The sequence below is a fragment of the Rhinopithecus roxellana genome, chromosome 16, assembly GCF_007565055.1.
Source record: "Rhinopithecus roxellana isolate Shanxi Qingling chromosome 16, ASM756505v1, whole genome shotgun sequence".
Classification (NCBI taxonomy): domain Eukaryota; kingdom Metazoa; phylum Chordata; class Mammalia; order Primates; family Cercopithecidae; genus Rhinopithecus; species Rhinopithecus roxellana.
In genome coordinates, this window is record NC_044564.1 from 111643488 (window position 1) to 111661967 (window position 18480).

General features: G+C 40.8%; 1 protein-coding gene across 5 annotated transcripts in view; it reads right to left on the reverse strand.

Moving 5' to 3' along the window:
- Positions 1–1177: 1177 nt before the first annotated feature.
- TXNDC8 (thioredoxin domain containing 8) overlaps positions 1178–18480 on the reverse strand; it is a 34581-nt gene continuing 17278 nt past the window's right edge. For 2 of the 5 annotated variants that reach the window (XM_030920104.1, XM_010365571.2), the window contains 2 exons: positions 2186–2251; positions 1178–1409 (listed from right to left, as the gene is read on the reverse strand). In XM_030920104.1, the coding sequence (XP_030775964.1) occupies positions 1383–1409; positions 2186–2251 (93 nt within the window). In that variant the 3' untranslated portion in view covers positions 1178–1382. The remainder of the gene's footprint in view (positions 1410–2185; positions 2252–18480) is intronic. The other 3 variants (XM_010365573.2, XM_010365570.2, XM_010365574.2) reach the window with 2 other exon arrangements.

Consider the following 18480-nt stretch of genomic DNA (forward strand, 5'->3'; position numbering starts at 1 on the left):
TACTTTTTCTCTTTTTTGTAGAGACAGGGTTTCACCATGTTGCCCAGGCTGGTCTCAAACTCCTGGGCTCAAGTAATCCACCTGCCTCGACCTCCCAAAGTATTAAGATTACAGGCATGAGCCACTGTGCTCTGCCTACTCCAAAGAATTCTAAAAAAGCATATGGAGCCTATGCTTTGTCAAAATCTCAGTTATTAATGCCTAGGAAAGCCAGCTCCACTCTGTCTATGACTTAAGACTCCAGTGTTCGTCTGGTGGCAGCCTCAGCATAGGCACGATTAGTATAGAAGAAGCCATCTCTTCTGGGCTCATTTGTCTGAGTTATCTCAGGTTTTTTTTGTTTTTGTTTTTTTTTACTGGCAGTAAAAGGACTTTCTGGTTTGTATGTGTGTGGGTCTGTGTGTGTGTCTGTGTTTATAGGAGGACTTTAGAAAGGGAGTGAGAGAGAGAGAAAAATGACACAGTTCAAACAAAATGATGGCTGGGCGTGGTGGTTCATGCCTGCAATCCTAGCATTTTGGGAGGCCGAGGCAGGAGGATCACTTGAGGTCAGGGGTTCGAGACTAGCCTGGACAACATAGTGAAACCCTGTTTCTACTAAAAACACAAAAATCAGCCAGGTGTGGTGGTGTCGGCCTGTAATCCTAACTACGCAGGAGGCTGAGGCGGGAGAATCACTTGAACCTGGTAGGGAGAGGTTGCAGTGAGCTGAGATCATGCCACTGTACTCCAGGCGGGGCAACAGAGCAAGACTGTCTCAAAAAAAAAAAAAAATTGATACATTGGTGAAGGATTTTGTACCATAAAAAATGGCTGAATGGGGGGAGGCTTTCATATACTCAAACTGCACGAAGGCATTAAGGCATTTATTTGTTCCTTGACCACTGGGAAGAATTGGATCTTTGCTAATCTCTGGAAAATCTTGACAACCTGGTATTACTTAGCTGTGCAGAACCTCTCTTGTGAAGGTCATAAAAACATTACCCAAAGAGTGTGCTCAGAGCAAGTGGGAAGGTCAAGTTGGAGAATGGAAATGACACAATCTCTGATATTGCAACAGTTTTTAGCAATTGTACAGTGAAATTGCATTATGGTATTCAACCAGTAATCCATTAGGAGAGAGACCAATAGAACATGACAATATTTGCTGCAAATAAAAACACAAACACATTTGCTCTTGCCTTTTAAAGTATCAGAAGTATATTTCGTCTTGGAGATCAGCTTACATTAATTCTTGAATCTTGGCTTCCAGCTGTTTAGCATCAGCTCCACTAAATTCAAAAATCTGTTCACAAATGCACAAAGGTGAAACATTTATTGATTCAAGTACTGTGAAAATGTTGAGGCTTTAAGGAATTTTATTCCTGATTGAAAAGTTAATCTTACTCATTTCCATCATTTGCAGGACACTTTAAATATAAATACACATTGAACACATTAAATTCATAATATTTTCATATTTGGCATCCTTTCAAAATTACTTATGCTAAAACTTTGCCAGATTTCTATAATTCTCCATAATATTCCTTTAATCTAAGATCTAAAACATATAATGATGCTGGAAATAAACAAACTCCATCACTGGAACTTCTCAGAGCTCTTATATATTGGTATTGAGGATTTGTTAATTAATATACACAATCTCCTGAAATCAAGTGGCTTGGGATTTGTCATTCCCTGACTTCTCCCCATGTAAGAGTATTAGAATTCGTTGATTCTAAGAAGCACATGTTTTTTTCAAACGTTTACATCTCTGAATCAGAGTGCATTTCATAGTGGATGGTATGTTATATTTCACTTGGAACACTTTTTAGTGGTATATAAAATAATAATACATCTTTCGCAAGTGTGTTATGTTTGAAGAAAGACGGAATTAAAAGACTTTAGTACTAAATATATTACATGGTTGAAGAGAAGGAAGAGTGTGAGGTTGGGATTAGGTGAAAACTTGAGTTCCCAGTAAGGGGGCGGTTGAGCCACCAGGAATGGTGTTAGGACTTTGGGGCAGGGGCTAGAAAAGTCTAGAACTAACTTTAGTGCCTAGTGTGCTGCAGGGCAAAACCATCCCCACATAGAAGGCTTCTGCTTCTCCAGGCAGCAGCATTCTGCCTGAGTGTGTCATTATATTTATTCCTTCAAAGTAAACCCCAGATTTGTAACTCTACCTTGATCCCATTTCACTTACCGGGTTGCTCATGAATCCACTTCTATAACAGCAAATCATTCTTTTGATTCTTGAGAATAGGGTTACCTAAGTGTGGAGGTAGAATTTCATAATTTATCTGAGTTGCCTGGTTTGTAATTATCTCCCCTATAACTAGTTCTTTTGGCCTTGGCCATGGGAGGCAGGTGTCAGAAAGGATCTGCAAAAGTTTCTCTTTGCTAAGAGTTAGGTGGCAGCTGGATGGTGGCTCTGGGGCATGAAGGACAGTTCATAATCCTCTGTGAAATCTGAGGTCAGAGCTCGTGCAGAGGTAAGAACTCCTGGTGGGAACATAGGCAGGGCTTGGCTACCTGAATGACCAGACTTGGCAGGAAGCATGATAAATTCATTTTGCCTGTTTTTGGACTTTTAAAGATGGACGGCTGGGTGTAGTGGCTCACGCCTATAATCCAAGCACCTTGGGAGGCTGAGGCTGGTGGGTCACTTGAGGTCAGGAGTTTGAAACCAACCTGGTCAACATGGCAAAACCCCGTCTCTACTAAAAATACAAAAATTAGCCAGGTGTGGTGGTGCGCACCTGTAATCCCAGCTACGTGGGAGGCTGAGGCATGAGAATCATTTGAACCCAGGAGGTGGAGGTTGCAGTGAGCCACAATCACGCCACTGCATCCCATCCTGGGTGACAGAGAGAGACTCTTGTCTCAAAAAAAAAAAAAAAAAAAAAAAAAAAAAAAAAGAGTATGGTGCACTGATTCAAATGTAATTGTTTTTAAAAAATAGAAAAAGGAAAGATGGAATTCTACAATGTGTATTCTTCTGTGTCTGGCATCTTCCACTCAACAGGATGTTTATGAAACTTACCTGGATAGTGTCACTACAGTCATTTTTCAGTGTTTCTTTGGTATTCCATTGCATGAATGTAACACAGTTTATCCATTTTAGCTATGACAAATAGTGCTACTGTGGATGTTCTTGTCCATATCTTTGCAGGGATATCTTTGTGGGCACATAAGCACTGATTTCTGTTGTATAGCTAAAAGTGGGATTGTGGATTCTGCTTCAGTAGAAGCTACCCCACAGTTTTCGAAATTATACTGCACGTATTTCCTTTTCTTTCCCTCCCTCCCTCCCTCCCTCCCTCCCTCCCTCCCTCCCTCCCTCCCTCCCTCCCTTCCTTCCTTCCTTCCTTCCTTCCTTCCTTCCTTCCTTCCTTCCTTCCTTCCTTCCTTCCTTCTTTCTTTTTCTTCCTTTCTTCTTCTTCTTTCTTTTTTGACAGTCTCTGTCACCCAGTTTGGAGTGCCACAATCTCAGCTCACTGCAACCTCAGCTCACTGCAACTTCAGCTCACTGAAACCTCCGCCTCCTGGGTTCAAGCGATTCTCCCACCTCAGCCTCCCGCCACCACTCCTGGTTAATTTTTATGTTTTAGTAGAGATGGGGTTTCACCATGTTGGCCAGGCTGGTCTCAAACTCCTGACCTCAAGTGATCTGCTCATCTCAGCCTCCCAAGGTGCTGGGATTACAGGCATGAGCCACCATGCCCGGCCTGCATATATTTTCAATTTATACTCTACCAGCAGAGGATGAGTGTTCGAGCTCTAGCTCTGCATCCTTGATGACACTTGATATTGCCAGTCTTTTCCATGTTAACAATTCTGGTGGCTTTAGGTGACAAGTTTGCTATCAAATTCCATATGTTTTACCTTGGTCAGCTTTCACCTGACTTTAACAATGGCTATATAACTTGTGTCTTTTGGTCTCCAGTCTTGTGCCACTTAGGTCCTTTCTCATCCCTGAAGCTCAAAACCACAAATCCAGGCATTCCATCCTTCTTTATAAACATCTTCAGTTTTTCCCCATCACCATACAATCCAAGCTTCTTCCAAGATCTCCCTAATTTTGTCCTGTCTCCCTCCCCATTGCTCCTTGCCATAAACCCTGAGCTCAGATCCATTTGTTCATTTAACAAATACTTAATAAGTGCCTACTATGAGCCACACTTACTGTGAACAAAACTGACAAAATCCTCTCGTGAGCTCCTCTGCTAGTGAAAACTTTTTCCTGTTGTTGTGTTATTATTCAAAGAATTCCTGACATATACCCATGTTATTTTATAACACTGCTTCCTATCATCTTTTCTCACTTCCTAATCTTAACCATCCCTCAAGATGGTTTAAGTAACTCATGGAGCCTTCCTTGAACCTTTTCTGTGTGATCCCATAGTACTCCGGGCATCCCAGTATTAACGACTTTTTGTCATCTTTCTTTCCCACTACACCAAGGATGAAGACTGTACCTGAAATTTTCCTCCATATATTATTTCTTTATGTATTTTAGAGATGAGGTCTCGCTCTGTCACCCAGGCTGGAGTGCAGTGATGCGATCATAGTTCACTGCAGTCTTGAGCCCCAGGGCTCAAGTGATCCTCCCACCTCAGCCTCCTAAATAGCTAGGACTACAAGCATGCACCAATACACTGGCTTTTTTTTTTTTTTTTTAATTTGTTGTAAAATTTAAAGGTCTTGGCTTGGTGTGGTAGCTCATGCCTATAATCCCAGCACTTTGCGAGGCCGAGATGGGCAGATCACAAGGTCAGGAGATTGAGACCATCCTGGTGAACACGGTGAAACCCCATCTCTACTAAAAATATAAAAAATTAGCCAGGCATGGTGGCAGGCACCTGTAGTCCCAGCTACTCAGGAGGCTGAGGCAGGAAAATGGCGTGAACCCGGGAGGCAGAGCTTGCAGTGAGCCGAGATTGCACCACTGCACTCCAGCCTGGGCAACAGAGCGAGACTCAGTCTCAGAAAAAAAAAAAAAAAAAAAAAAAAAAAAAAAAATTTAAAGGTCTTGCTGTGTTACCTATGCTGGTCTCAAACTCTTGGCCTCAAAAGATCCTCCTGCTTCCCCTCCCACAGTGCTGCGTTTAAAGGCATAAATCACTGTGCCTGGCTTTATTGTTTTAGTATCTAATCTAGTAGATACTTTACACAGAGTGTACACCTTACACAGAGTAGGTGTACCATTGATGACTGTAAGCCTGTGTTGAGCTAAGTTTCAGCAACTAGGTATTACCTGACTTATTCTATCTTTATCTTGTTGCCAAAGAGAAACGTTACATTCATGTCTCCCTATCCAGCACTGGGCTTTGCATATAGGAACTTAATAGATGGAATTAATGGATAAGGAGCAACTTACTGATAAGAGCTTATTTCACCGATAGCTTTCTTTTGAAGAGAGATGTATGCAAGGCAAATAATTTAATTTCTGCCCGAAGTGTTGTGAGAGGAAAATAAATAAATCTTGGGGTTCCCAAATCACTAAGCTAAAGGGAAGAGTCAAGCTGGTGACTGCTTAGGGAAAACCTGCCTCCCATTCTCTTCAAAGTCATCTCTCCACTCACTGAGATAAATGCATATCTGATTGCTTCTTTTGGAAAGGCTAATCAGAAGCTCAAAATAATGCAACCATTTGTCTTTTATCTACCTATGACCTCAAAGCCCCCTCCCCGCTTCAAGTTGTCCTGCCTTTCCAGACCAAACCAATGTTCATCTTATATATGTTGATTGATGTCTCATATCTCCCTAAAATGTATAAAACCAAGCTGTGCTGTAACCACCTTGGGCACATATCATCAGGACCTCCTGAGGCTGTGTCATGGGCACATGTTCTAAACCTTGGCAAAATAAACTTTCTAAATTAACTGAGACCTATCTCAGATGTTTGGGGTTCACATTTGGCAACCACAAAGGGATTCTGAGTGGAGGTACCCCTGACCTTTGGCAAATCTCCTATTGGTGCTTGATACCAGCATGAGCTAACTTTATGGCTCAAACCAATAGCACAATTTGCTGAGGCCTGGGAGCACCCCACGCCAGAGAATGCCCAATCTCCCAACATCTGGTCAAGATCTAAAGTTTATTTTGCTGTACAACTCCCTCTTTTGGAGTTTTACTTGTTTCCAACAAGGAGGGCAAGATTTCCTGCTTTCATGATGATGGAAGGCAGTGATCCTGAGTCTGAGGTTGCTCCCAATAAGGTAGGAGACCACCCCTCATATCATCTTATGTCCAATTTCTGCCTCCAAAGAAAGAAGAGTAAAAACTAAAAGGCAGAAATGAAATCTACGGGCAGACAGCCTGGCACCACACTCTGGGCCTGGTGGTTAAAGACGGACTCCTGACCTCATTGGTTCTGTTATCTATAGATTACAGACATTGCATAGAAATGCACTGTGAAAATCCCTATCTTGTTTTGTTCCGATCTAATTACTGGTGCCTGCAGCCCCAGTCACGTACCCTGTGCTTGCTCAATCGATCATGACCCTCTCACACGCATCCCCTTAGAGTTGTGAGCCCTTAAAAGGGACAGGAATTGCTTACTCGGGGAGCTTGGCTCTTGAGACAGGAGTCTTGCCGATGCCCTTGGCCAAATAAACCCCTTTCTTCTTTAACTCAGTGTCTGAGGAGTTTTGTCTGCCACTCATCCTGCTATACCAACAGGAAAGACAAGTTTGATTTTTTTCCTGCTTCTTTAGCCCAAGACCCAACCCTAGGTGAGTAGCTGAATTTGGGTTTTGTCTTGGCTAAAGTTAACAACCAACTGATCTTAATTTCTCCTTACCATTAGTGTGCTCAGAGATCACATTGTTGTTTTGTTGCTGTTGTTTGTTCTTTTCTTTCTCCCATCAGATTTGACCTACTCTACCTGACTTGGTCAAATCTGAGTGAGAATTCCAAATTATGGGTAACAAGGCCTCTCTAATTTGGCTAAAATTCCTCACAGCTGCAAAAGCGGGAAAATAAAACAGAAAACCATGCACTTGGTTTCTGTGTTTGCTTCCTGTCTTTTAAAAAAAAAAAGGTTCTTTCATTTACTTTTCTTCTACCACATACCTCCTTCCTCTTTGCCACCTGCAGTACTAAAAAAATCTAGAGAAGGCTTCTAATGATTTGAACCTCTTTAAAGAATTCAGAACGAAGGTGCCACTCACCCGTTTTGAGGTGTTCTGTTTTCTTCATGGAGTTTCAAGAGTCATGGGCATTCTTCTTAGGTCTAAAGCTCTATTTTCCTGTATTGCATGACCCCACCTCTTTGACTTTGTGGGTACCGGAGATGACCTTGTGCTGTGAGAGGTTTTGACCTTGGCGTGTGTAATGGCAAACGAGAACTACAAAGTTAGGGATGGCTGAGCACAGTTTATAGGAAGTGGTCTTGGCTGTTATTTTATTTTTTCTCCTAGGCAGTTGTTGTTTAAGGATCCTAATTCTAGTTCAGATATGCATTGTAAAGGATCTTCTCCATTGCTTTTTCTCTGAAAATTAATCTTGATTTGGCTTGTCTGTGTGTATTTGGATAAGAGACTGAATATTCTTAGCTCTGAAGAGAAACAATATTTGCTCCTTCCAGCTGAAAGGTGCCCCCGGGTGACCGAGGCCTTGACCGAGGTGTCTGGGGGCTTGACCTCCCCACAATGTGCAGCAACCTTACAGGAAAATCCCTAACAAAAATTAATTTTATTCATTTATTTGAGATGGAGTCTTGCTCTGTCAGCCAGGTTGGAGTGCAGTGGCATGATCTCAGCTCACTGCAACCTCTGCCTCCCATGTTCAGGCAATTCTCCTGCCTCCGCCTCCTAAATAGCTGGAATTACAGGCATGCACCACCATGCCTGGCTAATTTTTGTATTTTTAGTAGAGACAGAGTTTTACCATGTTGACCAGGCTGGGCTTGAACGCCTGACCTCAGGTGATCTGCGCATCTCGACCTCCCAAGGTGCTGGGAGTACAGGCATGAGCCACTGCTCCTGGCCCAAAAATTAATTTTAAAAAAGGCTCATCCAGGAAACACATGTAAGGGCTGATTACCCAGTGTTTGAGCCCTCTCAGAGATAATAGACCTCTGGAGAGAGAAACTGAGGCATGTATGAGGGTAGAAACAACTCAGTGGTGACACACTGTGGAGTCCTGCTTACAAGCAACACACACAAAAACTCATCACACAAAAACTCTAGGCCACAGCTCAGTTCCTTTTATTAAGAAAAAGAAGTGGAAAACCAATAATCTAAGAATGAGAAGAAAATAAGAGAATGACTCGCCTTTCAAGTACTACGTAGGTTTTATGGCACCTCTACTTGCCAGAATTTATGTGAAATGGAAGTAATATGGTCTTTGTGTACATTCACATTAAGGGAAAAAGAGTCCTAGGGTCCATCTGCAAACTATAGAGTTCCTAAGTTATAGGATCTTTGTGTGTGTGTGTGTGTGTGTGGGTGGGTGGGTGTATTGGAAAGCCCTGTATAATTTCTATAATTTTTTGCTTAATTGGTAATTAAATCCATTTTAATTTCCCTCTAGCACATCAGACATTTTCTCTCCATACTTTATGACGTAAATTTTGCTGATTTTCACCTGAGTTGTTTCCTTTACTATGCAAATTTAAGGCGATTTAGCTGACAATTGTCTAGGGTAGTGAAACAGGTTATCAAGAATTTGAAAGTCTAAGATAGGGAAAAAAAGGGTCTTTATGAATCTACAAGATGTACTTCTATTGGCATGCCTAATACATCTATGTATTTATGTGTTATGTTCCACAATGTTTCATTCATGAAAAAATATAAAAGAGCTCTAATTAATTGGCTTAAGAAAATAAAAGTGCTTGAATCAAATACTTTATCAGGAAAAAATAAAAGACTAGTCAAATGCTTTTTCAAGTTTATGTAACTTCAGTAAAATCTTTAATAAATAAGCCAGCTTTAAAATTATTGGAAAATATTAGAAATGTCTTAAGAATTGCCAGCATACATTTTTGTTTGCATTTATTAATCAAGCAATTTCATACTTATCCCTGCTAAACACTGTAAGGTGTCAAAAGTTGGCATAGGGGTTACAAAACTATAAACCCAGACCAAAACAGAATGATCTTTGCTTGTATAATTTTTAATAAATAAGACATTGATCTTGGTTTAATGAAAATAGTTACATCTTCAATTTAGTAACTTCTAATATTTTGGCTTCAGGCAGTCTAGTCCACAGGCAGTAAGGTTTGTTTTAGGAAAGGACTGTTATCTTTGTTTCAAAGCTAAACTATAAACTAAGTTCCTCCCAAAGTTAGTTCGGCCTCTGCCCAGGAATGAACAAAGACAACTTGGAGGTTAGAAGCACGATAGATTCAGTTAGGTCAGATCTTTTTCCCTGTCTCAGTTATAATTTTGCAATGGTTGTTCCATAACTTTAAATGATGACTATTGCAGTTTACATAAATAATCTAGGTAAATGATTAAAATAATTAGGTAAATACAATGGGAAAAATACTTGTAGACAAACTCATCATAATTTAGAATCTAAAGTTATATTAAATTAAATAATAGATATTTCATTATTTGGGTATTTTTCAATAAAAATATGTTGTAGGAAAACATTCTTTCTTAAAGAAAAGAAGTGTGTCCTTTTTAAAAAGGTGAACAAATTTTGTCTAATTCAAAGCTTATTTAAAGATTATGTATAAAACAAGGTAAAAGAAACCAGGAAGTAAGAGCGATATAAAGAAAGTTACAAAAATAAAGACATATATATATATATATATATATATATACACATACACACACACATCTGTATATATATGTGTGTGTGTATATATGTGTGTGTGTGTGTGTATGTATATATATATGGATATAGTAACCTAATTTAACATTTTTTCTTAGATGAAATTTCACTCTTGTTGCTCAGGCTGGAGTGCAATGGTGCTATCTCGGCTCACCGCAACCTCTGCCGCCCAGGTTCAAGCAATTCTCAGGGAGAGGTGAAATATTCATGAATATCAAGCAGAACAGGAGTTATCTGCATGGACTGAACTAAAAAAAAAAACAAAAAAACTGAAGTAATATTTTTGACTTTTTCTTAAAATGTTGCTCATCCTTTGTGTTGTTTTAAGGTGTCAAGGAAACTTTTGCTCTATTGACAGCTTTTAACAATTTAGTATACTCCTATGAACAACATTTGGAGCATATTTGTTTTTCTCTACCTGATTTCTCCAGAATTTGAAAACTATTTGTGAATATTCTTAACTTATTGGCAATACAGTTATGGCATAAGTGCAATAAGAACCTGTTTTCATTTGTAACAGGACACAATTGGAGAAAGTGGTTATTTTACAAAGGCTTTGGAATGGTGTGCTTCCCCTTAAGGAATCAAATTTGACTTATGGAAACAATAAAAGTCCCTTGGGAAAACTGGCCTCATACCTTGCCTACACAGTTCCTGTACAGGATTACTGACCTGTGTAAGTAAAGAATGTCACTTTCTGACAGACCCAGGAGCCCCAAATTTATCTTGGAACCTCAAGAGGAGAGGAATTCCCCTAACCCATAGGCATTTGATGGTACAAATCCATCCATGGCTGGGCTCAGCTTTTAAAAAGTCTTATCTGAGATTCTTTCTATGGAACAAAGTTCCATCAAAGTCAATTTAAAAGCCTATGTAAAAAAAATTATTCTTGCTGCACTGTATACAAATACTCAGTCCAAGTATAATAAAGCAAATCAGTTCTATCATGATTTGTCTTTAGTAAAAATGGGAACCTGGAGAGAGAAAATTATGTTTCAAAAAATATAGTACGATTGTTGTTAGATTCTAGTCTTCCCTAATGTTTTTCCATTTATACTATTTTCTGCAGTTTGGACTGAATTCTAACTTCTGTTGGCTACAATTCTTTTTATTTTGTTTTGTTTTGTTTTTCAGACAGAGTCTCGCTGTTGCCCAAGCTGGAGTTCAGTGGCATGATCTTGCAGTCTCAGCTCACTGCAACCTCTGCCTCCCAGATTCAAGCGATTCTACTACCTCAACCTCCCAAGTAGCTGGGATTAGAGGTGCCTGCCCCCTCATCCAGCTAATTTTTGTATTTTGGGTAGAGACAGGGTTTCACCATATTGGCCAAGCTGGTCTCAAACTCCTGACCTCAGGTGATCTGCTCACTTTGGCCTCCCAAAGTGCTGGGATTACAGGTGTGAGCCACCATGCCTGGCCCTACAAGTCTTCAAAATAATGTTTCAATTTTTTTCTTATCTTTTCCCCCCATTTTTCCTAATTTGGAGTCACTGAAAACTAAGCTGTGCTTTTTTAAAGCCCTGCAAACTGAAGCTAGACAATTTAAACTTTAGAAGAAAATAACAGCAATCTATTTACATACATAAGCCACTTTCTGAAGTCCATGTGTGGACTTCAGAGTCATGTGACTTAGGCTGGACACAGTGGCTCACACCTGTAATCCCAGCACTTTGCGAGGCTGAGGTGGGCAGATCACCTGAGGTTAGGAATTCGAGACCAGCCTGGCCAACATGGCGAAACCCTGTCTCTACTAAAAATACAAAAATTAGCTGGGTGTGGTGGCACATGCCTGTAATCCCAGCTACTTGGGAGGCTGAGGCAGGAGTATCACTTGTACCCGGGAGGTGGAGGTTGCAGTGAGCTGAAACCGTGCCACTGCACTCCAGCCTGGGTGACAACAAAACTCTGTCTCAAAACAAACAACCAACCAACCAAAATGGAGTAATATGGCCTATACACATTTTCCAGGATTGTTCTTCTCTTTGTTGTTGTTCTTCTCCCTTCTTCCCCCTATTTTCTTTTCATAGGATGTGAGACTTCACAAGCTGCTAAAAATAAACTTTCCTAATAACTTGGTACCTACCTGTCCAGCAGTAAACCATCCCAGCCATGAGAGATCAGACGAAACCTGAGACCAGAGACTCATTTTCTTCTAAAATGATTTCTCCAAAAGATTTTTAAATAAGAAAGGGGGTAAATGTGAAAGGAAAATACATCTTGGAACCCCCAAATCACTAAGCTAAAGGGAAAAGTCAAGCTGGGAACTGCTTAGGGGCAAACTGCCTCCCATTCTATTCAAAGTCACCCCTCTGCTCACTGAGATAAATGCATATCTGATTGTCTCCTTTGGAGAGGCTAATCAGAAATTCAAATAATGCAACCATTTGTCTTTTATCTGCCTATGACCTGGAAGCCACCTCCCCACTTTGAGTTGTCCTGCCTTTCTGGACCGAACCAATATTCATCTTACATATGTTGATTGATGTCTCATGTCTCCCTAAAATGTATAAAACCAAGCTGTGCTCTGACCACCTGGGCACATGTCATCAGGAACTCCTGAGACTGTGTCACAGGTGGGCGTCCTCAAACTTGGCAAAATAAACTTCCTAAATTAACTGAGACGTGTCTCAGATATTCAGGGCTCACATTGTTTTCTCATTTTATTCTGATGCCGGGTTATGCCTCTCAAAGGCATGCTCCACTCTGAAGTATTAAGGCAGCGAGTTTACTTCTCTCTCCTCACTTCTCACGCACAAGCCTAGTAGTAACTGCTAATGAAAATTATAAGCTCTGGTTTGCTGAGACCAAGAGAATGGGGTGTGGTTGTCCATACATAATAGAACCAGCTAAGCTCAGTGATCAGTTTTTAAGTCTTTTATTATGAACATTTTCAAACATCCACAAAAATAAAATAATAAAGTAAACCCTCCTATCCCCTGCATTTGCCCAGAGGCAGGTTTCTTTTTTTTTGTTTTTTTTTTTTTTTTTTGTGAGATGGAATTTTGCTCTTGTTGCTCAGGCTGGACTGCAATGGCATGATCTTGCCTCCCTGCAACCTCCGCCTGCTGGGTTCAAGTGATTCTCCTGCCTCAGTCTCCCAAGTAGCTGGGATTACAAGCACCCGCCACCATGCCCAGCTAATTTTTGTATTTTTAGTAGAGACGGGGTTTTGCCATGTTGGCCAGGCTGGTCTCGAACTCCTGACCTCAGGTGATCCACCCGCCTCAGCCTCCCAAAGTGCTGGGATTACAGGCGTGAGCCACTGCACCCGGCCCAGGGGCAATTTTTTTAATGCCAAAGACATTGATCACCTACAAAAATTCTAGTATTGCTGCTGCAAAATGTGAAGGGGCTGGAGACAGTGGTCCCCTCCTCACAAATGGACTTCTGAGAGTACCAATTAGACTTTAGAGTCTGACTAATGACACACTCAAAGGATAATTGTAACAAAATACCTTGGCCAGTTGATACGCAATTTTGGTTTTGATCCTCCTGCCTCAGCCTGCCAAGTAGCTGGGACTACAGAATCCTGCCACTATGCAGGGTTTTTTTTGGCGGTGGGGAGGGGGTTGGGAGGGCAGGCTGTAGAAGTGTATGTACAATATAATTTTTTTTTTTTTTTTTGAGACAGAGTCTTGCTCTGTCACTCAGGCTGGAGTGCAGTGGTACGATCTTGGCTCACTGCAACCTCCGCCTCCTGGGTCCAAGTGATTCTCCTGCCTCAGACTCCTGAGTAGCTGGGATTATAGATATATGCCACAACACTTGTCTATTTTTTTTTTGTATTTTTAGAAGAGATGAGGTTTCACCATGTTGGCTAGGCTGGTCTCGAACACCTGACCTCAAGTGATCTGCCTGCCTTAGCCTCCCAAAGTGCTGAGATTATAGGTGTAAGCCATTGTGCCTGGCCTGTACAATGTAATTTTATAATTTGTAATGATATTCTCTGTTTTTTGAAAGAGGAGTTTATTAAAGCATTAAATGGTATGAATAAGATGCAAAGGATATGTCTAATAAAATTTTTTAAAATTCCTCTACCTTCTGTGGAGAGATGGGTGACGTTAATTACTGTTTGATCCTATCTGGGTCCCTTTCTCTGACTCCTCCCCACCCATCTGTTCCCCAGAGCCAGCTGCATCACGTTGCAGGTATTTGGACACTTCCCCTTTGACTTTCACAAGACTCAAGGCAGGCTTTGCAACTGCAAGGGGCTTGATTAAAGTTTTTGGAGGAACCAAATAAAAATCAAGCAAGCAGCTTGAATTTATATGCACTTGGATTCAAGAACAAGAGCCTATAAAAACAATGTTAATTTTTTTCCTTATCTATACTGGCCTCCTCCTCAACTTGTTCTAATAGTGCGACATCAGAAAAATACAAATTTACTTTCATTTTCTTGTAGCTGATTTAGAAACTCTGCTTACAGATCTGATTCTTTGAGCATTGGTGGCATAAATAATGCAAGAGTGCTTTCTTCTGTGTTAGGGGTTGACAAGCTTTTTTTGTGAAGGGTCAGATAATACCAGTTTTAGGCTTTGCAGGCCATTTGGTCTGTGTTGCAACTACTCAAACTTGCTGTTGTGACGCTAAAGCAGCTAGTGACAATTCATAAACAAATGGGCATGGCTGTGTTCCAGTGAAAGCTTATTTACAAAAACAAGTGGAGGGTCAGATTTGTCCCTCAGAATGTTCACTGACTCTTTTTTTTTTTTTTTTTTTTGCACTTTTTTTTTCTTTTTATCATACTTTAAGTTCTCGGGTACATGTGCACAATGTGCAGGTTTGTTACATAGGTATACATGTGCCATGCTGGTTTGCTGCACCCATCAACTTGTCATTTACATTAGGTATTTCTCCTAATGCTAACCCTCCCCCACTCCCCCAACCCCCTGACAAGCCCCGGTGTGTGATATTCCTCGCCCTGTGTCCATGTGTTCTCACTGTTCAACTCCCCAACTCCTATTCTGTGCCATCAACTGAAGTTGTTGAGGCTTCATGCAACTGCCTAAGAGCCAGGTACTCAGTACAATGTGGCTTTCTGTGGAAGGGCAAAAGCGTGTGCATCTAATGTCGTGGGAATTCACCTCAAGCTACACCTTGAACAGGGAAACTGATTTTGGACTCTAGCCAGAGTCGATGTCATTTTTCCCATTACTGGAAGTGTGAGGCGAAACTTTATTATCAGGGATAAACGTGGTTTGGGGGCCATTCCCTTCAATGGCTCATATACTTGTTCTCATGTTTCCACGGGAAAATCTGCTCAAATGCTCAGTATTGAGAAAATATGCCTGTTTCCTATATCCCTTCACTTACTTCTCCCCACATTTAGAGGTGAGCTTATCTGTTAAGCTGACACAAAGGAATGAACTTGTGCCTATCCTCTCTCCTTTTGGGGATGCTCTGCTCAAGGGACAGGTATGCTCTCTTCCCACTGTCTTTCTGCACAACACATGGGAAGTGGGCCCTAAACCTGCCCAGATAGATCTGGAAAGCCATCATACTCTATCCTCACGTTTGGGGCTTGACAGTTGTGCAAAGCAACAATACCTCTTTTACCTGCACAGGTAAGTTTCTTCTTTGTAGCCCCAGATTCTCCCACAGGTGGGCCGACTTAACATCTAGGCTTTAAGGGAATAGTAGGGAGTCTGTTGACATAGATCCCAGTCACATTCTTCAGTGAGCTCAGTGTAGAGGCATCGTGACTACTTATAATAAAGGTGATATTGTGATTAGCCACATGACTCCTTGGGAGAAAAAAGTTAATGCAGCAGGTCTGGTTGTTTTCTTCTTGTGTGTCTCCAAGAGGACTATGTTTGACCCTTCACCACCACCCCCAGAAATTTGGCACTGCAAGTGTTCTTTGTGTTAGTGATTGATGACTTTGTTGTATATTCCTGGAGGGATGGACCATGCCATGCTGGCATGTCAACTTACTTTGCATACACATCAATATTGATGCTATGCCCCTGGTTTTATTGTTGGGGTTCTGAGTTTCTATTGCCATGTCCTGTTGTGTAGCAGTGGTTGCACAAGATATGTGTGTGTGACAACTACTCCCCTATTTCCACAAAGAGCTCAAAGTGGTGTCCCTAAGTAGGGCCATACCACATAGGTACCTGAAGTTCATTGCTAGAGAGAGGGCATTCCTACATGTCTGACAAGGAAAGACATCAGAAGCCTCTGCTGGACCTATCTGGACTCCATCAATGCATATCTTTTTTTTTTCTTTTTTTCTGCTGCTTTTACTCTGTATTCTTTGCTGTACTAAATCTTAGCTATGAATGTAACTTGTGGTTGGGTCTTATAAGTCCTTCTGGTGAATCACCAAACAAATCACTCCTATATTTCAGCAACTTAAAATTCAGAGGAGAAGAACAGGGTAGGGTCTGGGGTAAAAAATTTAAGGGGTAGCTGCCAAAAACTCAGTAATCAAGATAAATATTATTTTAATAAGTATTATATGAAAGTATTAAAACCCAATGCAAAACATCCATGATGAACAAAATATCAAAATCTTAAATATCAAAAATTTAAATAATGGTAAGATTTAATCATACACTTGTCATATCCTGACTTGCTTGCTGCACCCTAATCCCTATCCAGGGGAAGAGACACACATGAGACTTTCAAATTATCAAATTGTCAAAGCAGAGAGCAGCATGTTTAGCAATGGTACCAAAGGTTGCTAGATGTTTCTAAGTAGCTACTACACTTTGCCCACTTTTGTTCCATCTCACTTAGTTCTTGCCTCCCTCCAGTCAGTCTCTACCAGTGCATCAGCTGTTTATGGAGCTGATAGGAACCCCTTTTAGGGATCTGCACCCTTCAGAGTCCTGTACGTGAGACGTTTCTTTTTTTTCTCATGCAGAACATCTCTGTGTGTAACATAGTCCTTGACAGGTTAAATATCATTGGGTAGGCAACTCCTGAATGCTAAGATGACTTAGCTTAAATGGATGTCGTAGTTATTCAAAGAGCCTTAGAGGTCTCTCATGAACTTTATTTCTAAATTTCTATTTATTTATACATTTTCAAAGAGATGGGTGTGCACAGCTGGATCCTGGGACTCTAATGATAGCTACATCTTCTAGTATTTACCAAATCCAGTGCTAGGCACTTTAGATACAATATCACAAATTTTCCCAACAGTCGTTTAAAGATAGGTGGTGTCCCCATTTCACAGAAAAGGAAACTAAGCCTGAAGGTGGTTATGATACATTGTCACTAATAAGAGGCAGACCTGGGGCTCAATCTGCAGTTGTCTGACTCTATAGATGCCAAAATCTTGCTAAAGATGCTCTTTTGGGACATGGATCAAACACTGTGTTTTATGAAGTTGAACAAAGAGAATTTGGGAACGTGATTCTCCAGGCACCAACATCTTCCTCAAAAGTATCATTTCACCTTAATGTCCCTACTTGGCCCTTGAAGACACGGAGGGTGTGACCCTTGCTTCCAGTTCTTTGCTGTACTAAATCTTAGCCATAAATATAACTTGTGGTTGGGTCTTGTAAGTCCTTCTGGTGAATCACCAAACAAATCACTCCTATATTTCAACAACTTAAAATTCAGAGGAGAAGAACAGGGTAGGTACTGGGGAAAAAATTTACTAGCATACCATGGTATCACCTACTTGAGACTCTTTTAATTCCTGTACCTACTTTAAGGAGTGTGCTGTTGAAATGACTTTCATAATCTCAGCAAGAACCCTGCAGTTCATAAACATAAGGGCACAAGCTTCCTCCCACTTTATGTGATAGCTCAGTCTAGCAGATGGGTTTTTCTGAATTATTCATTTGTGACTAACTTGTTTAGTAGCATCTATGTATCATATCCCATCTCTCTTATGAGTGAACCTAAGTGCTTTGGGAAACTATTTTATTCTATAATCAAAGAATGAAAGATGGAGTCAACTTTTGATGGCTGGCTTATATTTAAGCAGTTGCCTCAAACTTGCTATTTCTTGATTTCTCTTTCCCTACTCCGTAGACATACACCAGCCATGAGTGATGTAGTTTGACTGTGTCCCCATCCAAATCTCATCTTGAATTGTAGCTCCCGTAATTCCCATGTGTCATGCGAGAGACCCGGTGGGAGGTAATTGAATCATGCAGGTGGGTCTTTCCTATGCTATTCTCGTGATAGTGAATAAGTCTTATGAGAGTCCGATGGTTTTATAAAAGGGAGTTCCCCTGCACACACCCTCTTGCCTGCCATCATATAAGGCATCCCTTTGCTTCCCCTTTGCCTTCCACCATGATTGTGAGGCCTCCCTGGCCATGTGGAGCTGTGAATCAATTAAACCTCTTTCCTTTATAAATTACCTAGTCTCAGGTATGTCTTTATTAGCAGCATGAGAACAGATTAATACAATGGGTCTACAACCAAAGTTATTCACTTTGAGGACCCATTGATAGGCTTCAGAGGGTCACTGAATATCCTAGTATTAGCTGCACATTTTAGTTTATGTGCCTATGTTCTTTTGTCTGGATGGAGACAGTTCATAGCCTTTATTAGATTTTAAGAGGGTCTATAAATCCAATTTATGAACAACTTACAAGATTATACAATTTAATATTCTGGTTACAAAAACCAGACAAAGTTTTGGGTCCCTCATCTGGAAGAAACCACAGGAATGATCTTATTCACCACAATTAATCTTCCTGAAACATGGTGTGATGTCCTAGATAAAAACACTAAGGAGTACAGCAG